At 41.8% G+C, this 17,252-nt stretch overlaps 1 protein-coding gene across 1 annotated transcript; it reads right to left on the reverse strand.

The window, feature by feature from the left end:
- Nucleotides 1-687: 687 nt before the first annotated feature.
- Nucleotides 688-16,781, reverse strand: smg6 (SMG6 nonsense mediated mRNA decay factor). Its single transcript, XM_069146210.1, has 19 exons — nucleotides 16,686-16,781; nucleotides 11,794-14,188; nucleotides 11,489-11,681; nucleotides 10,956-11,066; nucleotides 10,676-10,782; nucleotides 10,425-10,503; nucleotides 9,772-9,882; nucleotides 9,183-9,398; nucleotides 7,970-8,031; nucleotides 7,689-7,834; nucleotides 6,829-6,942; nucleotides 5,473-5,647; nucleotides 4,911-5,130; nucleotides 4,572-4,751; nucleotides 4,180-4,347; nucleotides 3,625-3,769; nucleotides 3,173-3,435; nucleotides 2,980-3,061; nucleotides 688-2,839 (listed from the first exon to the last, which is right to left on the reverse strand). Exons 1-19 carry the CDS (start codon nucleotides 16,774-16,776, stop codon nucleotides 2,709-2,711), a joined length of 4,989 nt encoding a protein of 1,662 aa, XP_069002311.1. The 5' UTR covers nucleotides 16,777-16,781; the 3' UTR covers nucleotides 688-2,708.
- Between the last annotated feature and the right edge of the window lie 471 nt (nucleotides 16,782-17,252).

The raw sequence follows: 17,252 nt of genomic DNA on the forward strand, positions 1-17,252 counted from the left end.
TCAGTTTATGAAGTCTCTGAGGTGCAACTCAACAGCTCTTATTTACTGTAACAAACCCCCCCCCCCCCCCCCCCAAAAAAAACAAAAAAACCCTGTGGCTCCATCACTCCCACCTGTCTCATCTTCAGCTACCACATGAGGGCACACATGTAAAAGTTTCGGTATGCCCTCGATTTTGTGTATGAATTTGATGTTTTCTTGTAATAATGCTGATTATCAGTGGCTTCTTTAAAATTGTATTTTCTCGACAGTAGTAAATTAATATTCGTGTTCAGCATATGATTATTTCCCCTCTGGTCCAAAGTTTTTCATTTAGTGACCTAAACATAAGAACTGTAGATATCCAGGGATTCTGAAAAGTCATGAAAATGATAAGTTTGAAGGGAATAAAACTAATTAGAAATTAAGAAACCCCACTATAAGCCTTATTCACAGGAGGCATTTTGACAGGATATGGAAAAGCACAGGTATTAGTTAGAAAATGAATAATTGATCAATTGCATTTAGATGCTTCGGATGACAGGTCCTCTTGTGCATGCTGGCTCACTGTCACTGTCATGACTTACTGCAACATTCAAATAGACCAGATGCATTGCCACCCGTTACCTTCCCAACTCCCACAGGTGAAAAGACAAATATTCTTACAACACCACGGCCTTCATTTGCACATCAATGAGGCGAAAAACAAAGGTTTTGAAACATTTTTAATGATGGATGATGAAAAAGTCATTCAAGTTGATTATAATAACCACATTAGATCCAACACTGCAGCAGTGCCAACTTCACGCAATAGACTGCACTGAATACTACAGCACCAAAACAGAGGGTCTAAAAAGATGAATAAACCCGTCGCACGGCTCAAACAAATACAGAAACATCAACAGCTTTTGGAAGTTGTAACAAGCTTAGCTGAAAACGCAGATATGGTTCAAGGCAGCCACTTCTATGTGCAACATTGTTTTAAATCCATAAAGACTGAACTGTGATGAACGACTGATGAAATGCGTGTGATTCAACATACCAGATGTGGAGATTACATCAAATTTAAAGCTGTCAGACACAGAAACGTAAAGTCTGAGTTGGAGACAGAATCTCCTGAAACTGTCTCCCAATGAAATGTAGAGCAAGCAAAAGCTCAAACAAAACAAAATAACAAAATACCTTTGTTTAAACCAATGTTTAACAGTAAATCAGTGAGGTGTTGCTTGAACTTTATGAAAATTTTACAATCTGTAATATGCCGCATGTATTTCAGCTTGAACAAAAGAAAAGTGGATATGTGAACTGTTAAAACGATTAGTCCCACTCTGAAGAGGAAAATAGGTCTTGATGAATAAAAGAAATATAAGGAAAGTGGAACTGCAGCTCTGGTATAATTTGAAAAGCTCAAAAGTACTGATGCTGATGCGAGTGTGAAGATGAATAGAAAATAAAGAGAAACGGTCACTTATGATACTCGATAATAACGTTTCTGCAAAGTCCAAACAACCTCCAGACATCTTGGCTGTCTTAACAAAAGACCTGGGTCAAAGAGTTTTTGCAATTGTTTGTCTTAATGTTTTTGGTGATAGATGTGTAGAATTTCATTTAAAACATAAAATCAAAAGTTAGTCAATGTAGCGTAATTTTCTTAAAGTGAAAACTTATAACAAACCAACAAATAAATCTATTTCTTACACCGCTCAAAACCACAAATGAGTAAAGTTACAGATACATTTGCATCCAGATCAAATGAACAAAATTGATTTTAGTAAATTAGGGTTTATGTGATTTTTGGAAAAACTTTGCAGATGCTTATTATCAAAGTCTAGAAAAATGGAGAAATGACGTCGGAGAAAGAAATAATTTTTTTGTTTACACGAGCTAAAAAATAAGTAAAAACAAGAGAGATTAAAATCAAACAATGTTTTTTGTTGTTGATTTTTAAAAAAACATTTTCTGACAATAGCCAAACTTCATGGTAGCATCGAGCTGGAGGTACAACCCAAGATACCAAACAGGCATCAGGCGTTTCCTGGGTTAGCAGGAAACACCGTACCTGCATGCAATTCCTTGGAGGTGCCGAGTTGGTACGAGGGCTCTTGATTTAACCCTCATTACAAACAGACACGTTTCACTCCACTGACAGACCATCCAGCCGTGCTTCTCTCCACCTACCTTTCTCTCAGCTCTGCTGTAGAGGCCAATGCAGTCTCTAAGCCTGGACCCTCAAAGAGGTGTCCGAGTGCCATTTATGGCCTTCATTACTGCCTTCTTTAATCAATTAAATGCCCATTGACACTCGCCCTATCTCTGGCTCATTCTATCATCAGCTTCAAATTTTAATTCTGCTCGCGGAGTGCACACTAAAGAGGTTTGAGGCTGGACAGGGCAGCCTACCAATGAAATCACTCCATTTTACCTCCTCCCTACCTTCCACTTCAGCCTTTCTGAGACTTATCAAGTCTTCCTCTCTCTTTCTGGGGAATCTTGCTGATCTTGACACATAAATACACGAACGCACTCCTTCACAAGGGGTAAAAAGCTCACTGAAGCCACCTTGCTCTCATTACATTTGATTGTATTCCATAAGAAGTGGTTCGTTGCGTTCTTTATCATTTCATCTACCCTGTTATCTCCTCTTCTTCTGCTTAAGTGTGTCTTCTCTCCTGGCTGAGTGACAAGCAGGCTTCAGCAGTTGGGTTCCTTTGATTCCAGCTTAGCCTGGTTCAGCCCACTTTGGCCCAGCCGAGGAACGCTGGGATGTCTCGCACAGGGACGTTGCGGGTCAAGGCTTTGACACGCAGGTTACGGTCATCTGTAAGGAGTACCACTTCTCTCTGCAGCCTCACGGTCCCATCTGTTTATGAGGCAGGGGGTCAAAAGGTGTAAATGAGAAACTCAGAGGACTTTATTGACATCAAACTATGCAGTGTGTTCACATGAATGTGAGGATATATGAACACTGACGGAGAACAAATGAAAGTTAATGGCACATACTTCTCTGATGAGGCATGAAATCTTTTGCCTTGTCTTCGCAGTAGTGGAGACAGCAGGACAGAATCACGTCGTCATTGTTACCCTGAGTAAGAGGAGAAAACAGCACAAAACATTTTTACGGGGGAAGTAATATTCATCAAGCAGTTAACTTTCCAAAAGAAACAGCCTTATTCTAATTTATTTGGTGTCCTACCTGCTGTCCAGATGTGTCTTCACTGCGGAAAGAAATTGACTCAAGCTGACTTCCTCTGCTGGTCAGGGCTCTGAGGCACGGTTCCCTGGCTTCGAATCCTTTCTCTAAGAAAGCCACTGCCAGCCGAGCTTTCTCCTGCACGGCCCGCACATGGGCTGCACTGACATTATAGTTGCCCCTACTTCCAGTGCTGCGCCCTCCTGATCCTACTCCGATGCCGAAACTGTCCTGGCCTTTAGCCAAGCCATCTAACTCTGTAATCACTGAAAGAGGGAACAGAAATCTCACCATCAGTATACATAAACAGGGAATTCCTGGTTCTGCACTGAACGTCACATTTATGATCACGTTAACCGCTCTACAATTTAACCCTCCTCCGCCCCTCCTACTGGAGAGCGCACTCATCCTTTAAGTAATTTCCTCACATCTTTGTTTGTGTCTGTCATTCTTACCGATGAGTGGCACGACTATTATGTAAGTTCCACACTGAAGGAGTTTCTTCAGCCCTCCTAAATGATCAATGAATCCGTTGGTGTCAGGAACCAGAAAGAGAGGCCGGACTTCCAGCTCCAACTGCCCGCCTGTCTGCAGCACCGCCTGAAACACACACGCATGTTTAATTTGATGCCAAATGGAACTCTGCCGCAACATTGTTTACATGTCTGGCCGATTCAATTCAAACATAATGTATCATCTTAATGCACAAAGATGACCAGAAAAAAAAAAAAACAGTCTTTCTGCACCATCTGAAATACCTTCACACAAAGTGGGATTGGAATATTTCAGCACTAGCCCGTGGAGATGTGCGATAACTGTGCGTTATAATTAAATGCATTCTTGGGTAAATCTATGAAGAACTTTCAATACAAACACATTAGCAACAGAACGGGGGATTTTAGAAGTTTGATGCTGCACCCAACAATTGTTTTTTTTCAAAACCTGTACATACAATGATCATTTTAATTTATTTGCCAATTTATTGCTTGGCATGTCAAAGGTCATCTCACCTGTATTTTATCTCTGCGCTTCTGTTGCAGTGCCAGTTTGTTGGTAAGGACGTGGCGTCGTGCCTTCAGTTGTCTGATGTCATTCTCACAGTCTCCCGCGTCCTCGATATCCTCCTCTCCTTCTGATGCAGACAGAGATGACTCTGCCTCGAGTATGACGTCATCGGACTGCAAAACAGATGGAAAAGGAGGAGTGACATTTTCTGCAATTTATCCTCCACGTTCAACAACAGCTTCTGCTGAACGGAGATGAAATCTTTATTCAAGCGTTGACTTAATTTTGTGGAGGTAAAAGTTTGAAAGAACAAAAAGGCACAAAGAGAGAAAAAGGCCAGAGGGAGCAAATTGAAGAGGAAAGCCCATTAGAGGAAGAGTAGGAGAGAAACAGTCACCTCTTGCTCTGTTACAGAATCCTGCCTGCTCCTTGTATCGATTGAGTGGTTAGATGGAGGAGACGTTGCAATAGAGACGTATTTGCCTCCCTTGAAGGCCAACAGAGGCTCTTCCTGTCCACACAAAGCCTCCAGAAAGTACTTCAGCACTGTCACTCTCTTACAATCTGCTGCTATTGCCTGAGGAAAGAGGACGGGGATATATGTGCACGAGAACAGGAAGCAGATTGTTAGAGGTCAATGTAAAGCCTGGAGGCTCTGAAGGTGACAGGAGAATAAACAGTTTTCAGTAATTCCACGCGAGTTTAGGTACGCAAGAGGCTTTTGCTTTCCACTCACCATTTCAGTGTGTCTGTCTGTGTAACACGGCTCCTGTGGTGCAGCCAGTAGTGGCACAAAGCCGGCGAGCAGCCTGTCTTCCTTCAACTGAAGCACCGTCAGCTCCTCATCTCCCTCGACTTCATCGCTATCAACTTTGTACAGCGGCACTTCCCCGTGGTCCACACGTGCCAGCTCGTTGCACAGGTCAGCCAGGCACTGCCAAACATCAGGGCAGGAACTGGGAAGGAGGAAAAGTGATGGTGAGGTTTAAGTTTTTTTTTTTTAAAAACGACTGTCTAAAGGTGTGATGTGTGGCTTGTCTGAGAGCACCAGTAGAGGCCATGAGCAGAACCAACACATTACCCTCAGGTGTTAATTTGAAGCAGGCTATCATCATTATTTTCATTAACAAATATTAGATGACAATGCGCATTGTAGAGGGCATTAGTCATGTATCATCAGGTGAATCGTCACCTGAACCTGCAGCTAAGTTTCAACTTATTGTTTGGCTGTCTGAGTTACTGTTTTGGCTCAACTCTCATTGTTTTCAGGTACAAAAAAAAAGCCATTGTGGACTCACTCTATACTGCATGGTGGTGGGTTCCACAGGTCTGGGTGTCCCAACATCCAATCAGACCAGACTTTGATGCTTGGTAGTAGTTCTCTGAGGTCCAATGGGAAGGCAGAGACTCTCACCATACCCCCCAGCTCCTCTGCTTTACCCTCCTCCTCTCCATCTGCCATGGAGACTAGTTCTAAAAGAGAGAAAAAGAGGAGCTTTAGAGCTACGCTCAATATTACATAATCAAACAACTCACATTGTGTGGAAAAGAAGCATCAATGGAACTGCAGTTCAACAGGAGCATGTTTTAAGTCCAACATAAAATCCCAAAATGTTATTACAGAAGTACAAATAAAGATGAATTATGCTTCCACTAAGATATTAAGTCCAACTCTAGAGACAAACATTCAAATTTGCACTCAAATCCATGTCATGCTAAATTTATGAAATTATTTTACCGTTAAAAGGTTAAAACAAATCTTGGGATTTATCCTGAAATTTCTAGAGATATTTATCAGCCACGTGGTTGAACAGCAGAGTATTCTCTTTAAGTAAACCGGTAGATGAAGGCAAAAAAAAAGGCTAATGGCATGTTCAAATATTTTTTAACAAGCTAGGTCTATAAGAAATCTCAACCAATGTGCTGTGGGGCTGTACAGTAATTCAGTCTGTTAATTGTTCCTCTGTTGTAGTCAGTGAACTGTACTTCGCTGTGGTCTGCTGGGGGAGCAGCATTGGAGCCGGCGACACCAACAGACTTAACAAACTGGTTAAGAAGGCCGGCTCCATCATTGGCTGTGAACTGGACAGTCTGGAAAAGGTGGTGGAGAGGAGGACGCTGAGGAAACTATTGTTCATATTGGATAATCCTGACTAGCCACCTGCTGCAGGGACAGCGCAGCACTTTCTCCAAAAGACTCCTCCAGCTCCGCTGTCACAAGGACAGATACAGGAGATCATTCCTGCCCACCGCTATCAGACTGTACAATAAATCACCTCTGGCAAAATCCATCACACAACAATAACACCATTGGTTGTATGTTTGCTGCTTAAATCTTTGCACTATTGTTTCGTTAGTTTAATTTAATATTATTCTATTTTATTGTATATATTGTACATTTTCATATTTAATATTTTTTACTCTGTTATTTTTATTTCTTTAACTGTGACTATAATGCTGCTGTGGCGAAAAAATGTCCCCTTGTGGGACTGACTGACTGACTGACTGACTATCTATCTATCTATCTATCTATCTAGATCCTAATAAATAATGCAAACCTTAATTTCAAAGTATTTGAAGGAGATGACTAGAGGCAGAAGTGTACTTTTGTTTTTTTTTTGATTTCCTACTTGTAGAGCTTAATGAGTGTTTACCTGCAGGAGTCTCTTTGAGAAGCTCAGTGCAGCGCTGCACCAGTAGTGCAAACATGCCCAGGCCCACTGCAGTGCTTTGCTCCTGTAAAACCGACCGCACTTCTCCTTCTTCACCTGACAAGGACAAGAATTTGAAACAGGAGTTCATCAATTAGTTGTGCGCAACCACAGCATGCGTGTTTCTTGTCTACTCATATTTTTAAGTTGAAAAAAATAACTTCATGCTTAATTGCAAAACAAAAGACAAAGAAGACGAGATAACGTGTGTTAAAGAGTCAATAACAGAAATACAAACAGGTAAGTGGTAAAAACCATCAGAACATTGTCGATTGGAGAAAACCTGCAATTACTTGGGAGGAAAAGTGGCATTTTTCAAAGATATTCACTTCACATGCTCATTTTGGAGTTATTTTTAAGTATATCTGCATCTCTCTGAAAACTAATTCCAACAGCAATTATCTGGTAAAACAAGCCTATGTAAAACACACACAAAAAAAACAATAGATGTGGGAGCTGAATACCTTAACAAGACAAATAAAATACCATTTACCTCTTGGATTTACAACAGTCTCACAGGTGCCATATTTTAATCTTAAAAGAAGAAATATCGCCAAGATGCAAGAAGTTTGCATCTCTCCATTATCAACTCTGCAATGGCGACTGAACCTCAGAGTTCAAACATGCCAACAAATTTTTTTTTGCAACAAAAAGAATCCAACTGCATTAATCACCTTAATAAAAATAAACTAAGCTGTTTGGTAGCCATGCATTTCTATTACTATTGTGAATAAAGCCCATGTATTAGCCCTATGAGTCACTTGAAGATGATGCTGACTGTGCGTTTGTGTGTGCAGCATTACCTCTGCTGTGGGCATTGTGTATGGTGAACATGTTGATGGTGATGATCTGCAGCATGTGTGTACTGCCCAGTAGGTGGGGGCCATGCTGGAGAAGCATCCTGAACTCCTGCAAAACACGACTTGCCACTCCAGGGAAAGATTCCATGCTGTAACATACACATATTCATAATAATATTTAACCGACACAAAAGCAAACAGAAAAACGCAATTTTATATGTCACTCTGTCAAACACATTCAGTCCATGACGTTAATAAACTGGAATACATGAGACGTCACTCACCCCACTTTAGTGAAGAGCTTTCCATGCGCATGCAGAAAACTCAGAATGAATCTCTTATTTAGCTGAAGAAAAAAATAGAGAAGGCCAAGAGAGGAAAAAAACAACAACAACAACAACAGCATTACTCATCTTTAGCTACAAATTTAACAGTAGAGCACATGACAGGAAAACGAATGTCGTCATCCATTGACAAGGCTCAAGGAGAGGTTGGGAGCTGACGTCAACATTCAAAGGCACCTGGGATTTTGAACAGCAGTGATAAGAGGAAATGGATTGAAAGGCTACGAAGAGGATATATACATGACTCTACCAACACGACACACTGTCAAATTGTGAACTGACAGTGTGGAGACACAATAGATTGGGTAAAAAGTAAAGAAAAGAAACGGGGAGAAACACAAGGTTACTCCCAATATTTTTGTGAGATTAAAGCTACTATTCATATCGGAATTATCTGTAATGTAAATATTTGTAAGTTATATAGTAGCATACACATATACAATCATTCATAAGTTATTTGCTGTGTAATGTTCATGTATCAGTGTGACGGCTTGAACTTTACTTTTGCTCTACACACACACACAAACACTCTGAAGCGTACATTTAAGCTTTAGGTGTATTTTTAACACAGTGATTGTGTTATTGGGTTCTGGGTCCATCCTGTTTTCTCAATTGGTACAGTGATAATTGACCGAATAGCAGCCAACTAATGGACATATGTTCAATTACTCCATATATGTACTTATACCAGTTCCACTTAATAAATACAAGGTATTTTTAAATGAAAAAAGGTGAAAAGGGTTAAAAGGATTTGTTAACGTAGGCACAGTAATCAAAATAAAAGATTAGTAAAGAGAAATAAAAACCCAGGAATTGAAAATGGAAGAACAACAAAGGGAATAAATGAGACAAAATAAATGAATGAAGAGGAAATGCTAAATGTGAGGACACAAATTAAAGCAGGGGAAAAAAAATGAATTAGATTACAAGAGGAGAGGGCAAATTAAACTTTCAAAACAGAGTGGGAGATGTCTGCAGGCATTCATGTAAAAAAAAAAAAAAAAAAATAATGAAAAAAATAACCTCAATAAACACCATATCAAAAAATGTTAAAAATATTAAATAAAAAATGTTAAAAATATGCACATGCAAAACAGGTGTCTGAGTGAACCCATTTAAGGCATGACGCATGACAGAAAGAAGAAGCTCTTACATCAGCGGCACTGAGACTGCCCAGCTCTCCATCCTGTTCCGAGTCCCTGTTGGACTCGCTACCTCCTCTCTGTGAGGACGGGGTTGCTGCTTGTCCAATGGGGCGAATCCAGATCTCCACGCGTGCTCCTTCTTCGCCTCTTCCTCTTCCTCTCACCGCTGGACCCCTGGAGCCACCTTCATGCTCCTGCTTTCTCCTTCGCTCAAGCTGCTCTGCCTACCAAAACAAAGTCTGTAAACAAGAAGCACTTGCTCTGCCTAAAGTCTTGGAAGTAATCACGAGATGATCGTAAAATTCATCGTTTGTATTACCACATTAACGTGTCATTTTCTTCCTGATAAAATAGACGTTTTTTTAAATGATGAACTGTAATTATGGACTTCTTTAACCAGTGGTGAGATGTATGAAGTAAAATCACAAATTAGCCCGACTGCAGGAACAGATCTGATCTAAATCAACTTTTGAGACTATACTTCTGTCAGACTGCTTGTAGGCCGACTGATTTCCCCGAACATTAATGCTAACAAATCATTGTGGTATTCCCGAGTTTCTGACTTATTGTTATTCATTACCAAAGTGTGTGTCTGACCTTACGCTTCGCTTCCTCAAACAGACTCATCAGGCTTTCCTTTGCAGTCAGAATGGGGTTGGAAGCTGCCAAGCTGCGCATGTAATAATACACAGCATCTAACTTCCGCTTCTGTAGGAGAGAGAGATGAAACAAGAGAAGGGAGATGCAAACAAAGTCATTACTCAAAATACGGTATTTTTCACCTGTCCCGGGGAACTGCTAAAATAATTACAATCAAAAACAAAAATCTCCAAACTCAGTTACTTATTTGCAACTTTAAACTTTTTTGCAGTCAATGTCTGGCCCAAGCCGTCACAGAAGCACCTCCATGTTTGACAGATGAGGTGCTATGATGAGCTACTCATTTTTTCTCCACAATTTCCATCGTTTTGATAAAGGTTGATTATTGTTTCATCAGTCCACAGAAGTATGTCCCAGAACTCCACCACTGTCTTTCTGTATGTTTTTACCAGGGGTTTGCGTGTTAGGCTCACGCATCTGTCACAGTTCTGTCAGTACTAACGTAGACGTAATCGTATTAAAGGTGAGACGTGACACTTTAAAGAGGCATCCATTCGCTTATTTCAAATTGAATGTGCTGAAACACTGAGCCTCCAGAACAAAGAACGTGTAAATGTCTAAATACTTTCAGTCTGGACTGCAGCACTTACTGTATAGACAGCCAACAGGGCCAGCTGGTTATATGGTCGTCCATTTTTGGGAGCAATCTGCTGGGCTTTCAGGTACCAGCTGAGAAAAAAAAAAAATGAAAGCGTGGAGTCATTAGATACCAACAAAAAGCACACTCCCTCTTGACTCAACCGTTACCAGAGTTTGATATTGTAATGTCAACACATCCTATGATCTTCGAAGTGTGTAAGAAAATGTACGATGCCCCAAGAAGGCTGAATTTACAGCCTACCTGCGAGCCTTGCCGTAGTTGGCCGAGTCACTGGCTTGCTCCCGGTAACGTGCTATGTCACCTTGACAAATCATACAACGCTGAGCACTTATAAGTGCATACTTTACCTGAAAAAGAGGAAAAGAAAAATCAATTCAGGACATACAAGGTGAAGGCAGGACATATTTTAGGAACACTTAACAAGTACCTTTTATATCGGCCTATACAATGGACATCGAACACTGTGAACAAATATGGAGTACACCCACAAACACACAGAGTAAAAGGAGTGTTGCTGTACCGTTTTGCGTAACGGCCGAGCCCTGATTGCCATGCCATCCATGTAATCCTCCAACTTAAACTGGAACACCGTCTGCAGCTTCTGAAGCAGCGCATCGAAGAAGAGCGCTCCCTGTTAAACACACGGTGAAGACAAAAAAAAAAAAAAAAAAAAAAAAAAGGGTGGGGGAGGGTTTCCACTTTAGGTGGTACTTTTTTTTTTTTTTTTTTACCATAGGCATTCACACATTAAGTTTACAGGCTGCCCTCACATTCACAATCCTGGAACAAAGTGAAATGAAATATGAATTCATTGCAGACTGTTAACATTACAAGAATTTAAATCCATTAAAAGGCTTTTGGACACAAATATTTCCATGATTAAGGCACCATGCTAATCCACTGGGTACTTTCTCATCCTGTTGTTTACCCAAACACTAACAAAAGCCACAATTGTATAGCCAGTAAAGCCCCCAAAGAATCTGCCTGCTGTGCTATTTTTCCTCCTTATTTTGGGAGACTCTGGCCTGTCCAAATTCCCCACACATTCCTCACCTCATCCAGCAGCGTGAGCAGCATGTTCCTGATATGAGGGGTGTTATCGTAGGTGGGGTCTTTGAGCATCTGCCGGAAGTGTTCTATGACCTGGTAAAAGACGTTCTTCCACAAAGCCTGATCCACGTTCTGAGAGTCTGAGAGCTCGATGTCTGTCAGGATGACCTGCTCATAAAGCCCCAAAAGGTCCGCTCTAGAAAAGAGGAAAGCATAGTGGCACAACGCTTTTTAAATATGGCTACTTGTATTGAGTTCTGTATTTATTAGTAAAACTTAAAACCCATATTTTTCCCTTAAATGCTCACCTGAGCTGAGCCATGCGATCCAGTCCATCAGCACTCACTCGATCCCTGGACAGCAGGTTACTGAGCTGAAGCTCCTGAACATCTGCAGCCCTCAGCATCCTCCCCAGCTCCCCTCTGGCTTGTTGCTCCGCCTCTTCAAATGTCAAACCCCCTCCTGCACCTGGCTGGGAATAACCAGCTCCTCTGTAACTCCCACAGAACTGACCCGTCCCAGGGCTCGGGTACATACCGTTAGGGTGAGCCACTTGGTAGGGCCCCATATGATAAGGATATGGATAGCGCTGGCTGGTGCTGCTGCTGCTGGGATTCTGTGGGTTGCTGGTGGGCATGGGATAGCAGTACGGGTTGTCAGAGTTTTGGAATTTGTAGTAGGCCATGGCAGCAGCCTGCTGGGATCGAAAGTGCTCACCCTGTTGGACCGGAGGACTGCCTGCTACCTCATCGTCTGTGTCCAGAAAGTGAAGCTGTCCGTATCCAGTCCCAGTCTGAAGATATCCAGGCTGCTGGTGGGACAAATGCTGTGAGGGTTGAGTTCTGGTAAGAGCAGGTTTCTGGTCTGGGTTATTTGGATCCCAGAGTCGTCTCACTCCTCCTCCTCGCCCACCTCTGCTCCTGGAAGCCATTCCTCCCCTAATTCCACCAAAAAGAAGCCTTTGCCCCACCTCGGGTGAATTTGAGATGTCTGTGCGGGAAGGAAGCACCAAGATACCCCCACCTCTGCCACGAGGAACCAGGCCTTGCTTGCGAGGCTGTGCCTCCCCACCAGACTGTTTTTCTAGAGAAACCCTTAGGATTCCTCGACCTCCACCCTTGTCTCCCTTCGGTCGGTTCCTTTCTTCCCCCCGTCTCTCTGTATTTAAGTCTTCATCCCCTCCTCTTCTCCTCCTCCTATCTTCTGCTCTGTCGCTCATCTCACTTCCTTCCATTGATTCTGTAGATGATTCCTCATTGGTAGTCCAACTTTGTAAATAGCGCCGCCGTCCTTCTCCGCTATTAACCGTCACCTCTCTGTTATTGTGCCTGGCCACAGAGCGTGACCACTTGGTAGTCTCCACATCCCGTCCTAGTCCAGGACCATCCACGCTGGTCACACTGCTGGCTGAGCTGCTGCTGTAAGTTCGATTCCGTGAGCGCCGAATATCCGATTTGGAATAGCGTTTTGAGGTTAGTGAAGTGACGTTTGCGTTGAATTTGTTTCTGTCGCCTCTTTCTACCGCCCTGTCTAAATTTCTGTCTGTCTTGGCATCTTTCTCTGCATCTCTGGACCTGCTGTTGTTGTTGTCTCCTCTTCTGTTTTCTCCGCGATTCTCTCTTTTGCTTTGGTGCGTCTCTCCTGCCTTTTCCGTTTTTTTCCCATCTGCTTCGGCAGCCCTCTTGTTTCTATCCTTCTCGGCTTTCCCACGGTCGTTCTTTCCTCCACCACCCATTTCATCTTCTCTTCTGGAATCCTGGGTCTTCTCTTTCTCCTTCTCCGCTCCTCTTCTTCTGCGGTTTCCCTTTTCTCTCTTCTTCTCTGCCTTTTCTTCTCCATCTTTGGTTCCTACACTTTGACCTTTCCTCTCCTTATCAGTTGTGTCCCCTCTCCTGCAACTCAACTCTCCAACAACTTGACCTGCACACCTCGCTTTACCCTTTTCTTTAATGCTGAGTTTTTCAACACTGCTTGCAATTTTCTCCACTGAAGTATCAATGGGTAATGGAGGTGTTTCCACGTCTTGGCTTCCTTGCTTTCTGTTTGCCTCACTACAAGTAGACAATTTTTCAATTTCTTGTGCAGCTTTTACTTGTTTTTCTTTCCCTCCCTGCTTCTGTATGGATGTTTTTTTGTCCCCCTTCGTACTCAGCGGGGACTCTGGCTCCGGTTTTTGCTCTTCCTTTCTGGGGGGAGGTTTGTCTTGCTCTCTCCCAACTGCGCAATCCTTTCCTTGGATGCTCCTCCGGGTCCCAGGTTGATAAAATTCACGATCAGGTTTGCGGGCTTTCCTCGTCAGTTTAGCAGCCCCAGCAGGTTCCTGGTCCGCTCTGTCATTTTCAACAAAGCCCTTTTCATCATTTGGATCTATTTCAGCCAGCGAGTGGCTGGCCTTTCTACAGTTCTGAGTATTACTGGTGTCACCTCTCGTTCTCTCCTCGTCTCTTTTGTTGGTACCTGACCCACCGTCTGTGCACCCTTTCCTCTCTAAATCATGTTCGGAGATGGCCTTTTGCTCACTCTGTGGCGGCTGATCATGCTCGTGTGAATCAGCAGCTAAGGGATCGCTTAGACCAGAACTCCCCTCCTCACTGTCCAAGTGGCGCCGTCCATGTCCAGCTACCGGGTGGTAGCGCTGCAGATCTGGATGTTTTACTTCACGCCTCCTATGCTGCTTGTGTATGTAATGCTCCGGTTGTTCCTCTGCAGAAAGAAGAAATGAAAATGTTGATAGAAAAAGTCAGTCATCATCACAGAAGATGGAGGGATTTTTTTTTCTCCTTTATTTCAACAAATCTACTACTTATCTTCGTCAGGTTCTTTTTGTAGGATTTTGTTAAAAATAAAGAATATCACCAGCCGTATGCTTTAAAGATATAACAACTGAAATTCTGCCTGCTTGGATTCAAGTCCTTGAGGACATCAATATGTTTTACATGTTCTGATTCAAACGTGTGCATTTACTTTAACAATGGATACCAAGGACAAATAATCTCCAGGAGCATTCTGTACTACTGTTGGTATTTGAATGACGTTCATTTGTTTGTTGTTTAACATTCAGGCTCTCATTTGCACACGGTTAACTTTTTGGCTGCATCTAATAGCCCACTAGTGATTATGCGCTCGGCAGGATTACATTCTCTGGACTTTAGTTACACTAAACAGGTTCAAATGCTAAGGAGATAAAAAAAAAAGAAAAAAAAATAGTTAACACTATGTTGACAGTTGTGTGCAAAGGTGGAAAAGCTTTAAAACAATTGGGACAGTCGGCCATATAGCTGGACAGGTTCTCTACAGGCTCTCCAGTCAACTCTCCCTGGCATGACTCCTCTGTGTAGATTAGCGTGACCCGTCAACTCAAATTAAGATACTACACTTCATCAGATAAATCAGCTTCACAGTCATTAACTTTACAAAGTTAGTCCGCCTGCTCAGTTCAAACCAAAGGAACATTTTGTCAGTGTCTCTTTGACAAAGAAGTTAATAAAGTTTTCAGTCCAATCATCTCACTTTGGTCATTTTGATTTGCAGAAAAATAGGATTGTCAAGCTAACAGACTAACGACACTGTCATAAAAACCTGTTTTAGCATGCATCGCACGGATGTATTTATTTGGATAATAATATTGATCATTGAAATCCATGTATCGATACAATATTGTCACGCAGAAAATCACAAGACTGCGTTGTATTATTTGTTCCCCTCACTCTTATCCACCTTAAAAAAATGAAAGTGCCAGCTACAATTTAAAAACTATTAAGCTTCGTGCAGATGGCTGTTGCGGTCCGATAGTTTCCCTGCTGTTTTCAGGAAGCCATTATAGCAACTCTCTAATCTTTATAAACAGACATCTGCGCAAGAAAAAGGAATCTGTAGCCAATTGGCCAAGTTTTTATCGACTGGAAGTAATCTGGTTGCTGTTTATAGTCCAAGTAGTATTGACCAATCACGGTCATTTCACGGTTGCATGCAGGTAAAACAGTTTGCGTGGTGAGCAAAAGATGCAGAATGCAGAGGCCAAAATGCAGATTTAGATCCCACCATCTGCTTTGCCTGGTGACAATTTAGCTTTTTAAAAAAAAAATTACATATATATTAGCATCATTGTAGTGGATTGTAGATTCCATCTCTCAAGTCCAACTCCATTTTCGTGTGTCAATTTGCTAATCAGACTGTGAACAACAACTGATGCAAAGAGGAAGTCTGTTGTTCCAACAGCATGCAAGACAAGACAGCCACCGTCAAAATGAGCAATCAACCATAAATCAAGCTTTAACTCTCTCTCTCTCTCTCTATTTGTGTCCCGTAATATGTGTAAACCACATATTACTAACAGGAAACCATGCTCACTTTGCAGTTTTAAAAAAAAATTTTTTTAATCAAATTAATAGAAGGCACATTGAGCAATGCTGTGCTTAAGTTATGCATTTAAACCCCATTAAAAAGTTACAGCAATAAAGAGCACAAATAAGTATCAATAAGCTGAACTGCTACTGATGTAATCCTCCTGATACCCATACCAAATATCCACACTATTATGCTTAACACGACACGAATCACACGCAAGCTACATCGCAGTAAATTCACCGTGTCAAATTGCGGGAAACAAGCACTTAACATTCCCACAATATAAGAAAACAAAACAAAACAAAAAAAACAAAAACATCCCTGTTTTCACTATTATTCACAACGAAGTTTTCAAAACAAATATTTGTCGTCTTCGGTGGGAAGCTTCCACGCGGTGGTCAGACGAGTTGGCTCGTTCTGTGACGTCACCGAACGTTTTAACTTTTACCACAACAACAGCTGAGCCTCGCGCGCTCCAACGTAACAATCAAACATTAAAAACAACAACAAAAAAAAAACATGTTCTCTTGTTGCACTTAAAAAAAACAAACAACAACAACAAAAACTACCGCGGGTAAATGCAAGAAACGGTCGAGAGAACATTTTAAACACACGTCGTGCGTACATTGTGTGGGGTGGTTACGGTTGATGGGGGGGCGTTTAAAACACACCGCGCGGGACTGAAGAATGGACGGCCACATAGCTTAGCTCGCGAGCTAACAACATTAGCTGGTTACCAACTTAGCAACTTCGTGAGCCACTTTTGAGCTCAGTTGGGACACTTTCCCCGCTCGGATTTGTCCACTTTTTCGCCGCTGTATTTGTTCCAGGTGTCTGATTCAAATCCTCTCACCTTTCTGGCGGTCGGTGATGTTGACTGAATTCGACGCCTCAGCTCGGAGTTCCGCAGCTGAGATTCGCACTCGGTCCAGTTCGTTCGCCATTTTTGCTTTCACTCAAACAAACATAACAAGTACGGTGGCCCGTATGGGTCAAAAAATATACGGCGGGTGACGTATGCAGCCGAGGCAGTCGGGTAATGTAGTACAGCTCTCGGTTTACCAGTCAGTTTGCTCTAATAATGAATAGGTTTTCAGGTCCTTAAGCAAAATAATAGATATAATTTTTTTTAATTTTTTTATTAACAAACAAATTCACATGCTGAAGATTTTACAATCACAGTGCCACTCTGTTTAAATCTTGCTTGTTTAAACAAAACCCAGTTTGTGGTCAGTTGTGTTTTGCAAAATATACATTCACAGAGGCAACACATGTAAGTGCATACCGAGTTCAAATACATAAATAAATTACTACTAACATTATGCCTATTATTAATACTAATTACAATATTTAAATCAATGTGTTTTTCCTTAAATGAAGTAGGCAATCTAACTTTTTGTAGAAGGGTGTGAAGGGGAGA

The sequence above is a fragment of the Embiotoca jacksoni genome, unplaced genomic scaffold, assembly GCF_022577435.1.
Source record: "Embiotoca jacksoni isolate LCO1_2020_lvr unplaced genomic scaffold, fEmbJac1.0.p SCAF_13, whole genome shotgun sequence".
NCBI classification, from domain to species: domain Eukaryota; kingdom Metazoa; phylum Chordata; class Actinopteri; family Embiotocidae; genus Embiotoca; species Embiotoca jacksoni.

Coding starts and splice junctions, on each gene's coding strand:
- smg6 (XM_069146210.1), bottom strand. CDS start 16,776: ATGGCGAACGAACTGGACCGAGTGCGAATCTCAGCTGCGGAACTCCGA. Junction 3,770..4,179: donor AGCGCAGAGATAAAATACAG/GTGAGATGACCT, acceptor TGTGTGTTTCAG/GCGGTGCTGCAGACAGGCGG. Junction 2,840..2,979: donor TTTCATGCCTCATCAGAGAA/GTATGTGCCATT, acceptor CCTCATAAACAG/ATGGGACCGTGAGGCTGCAG.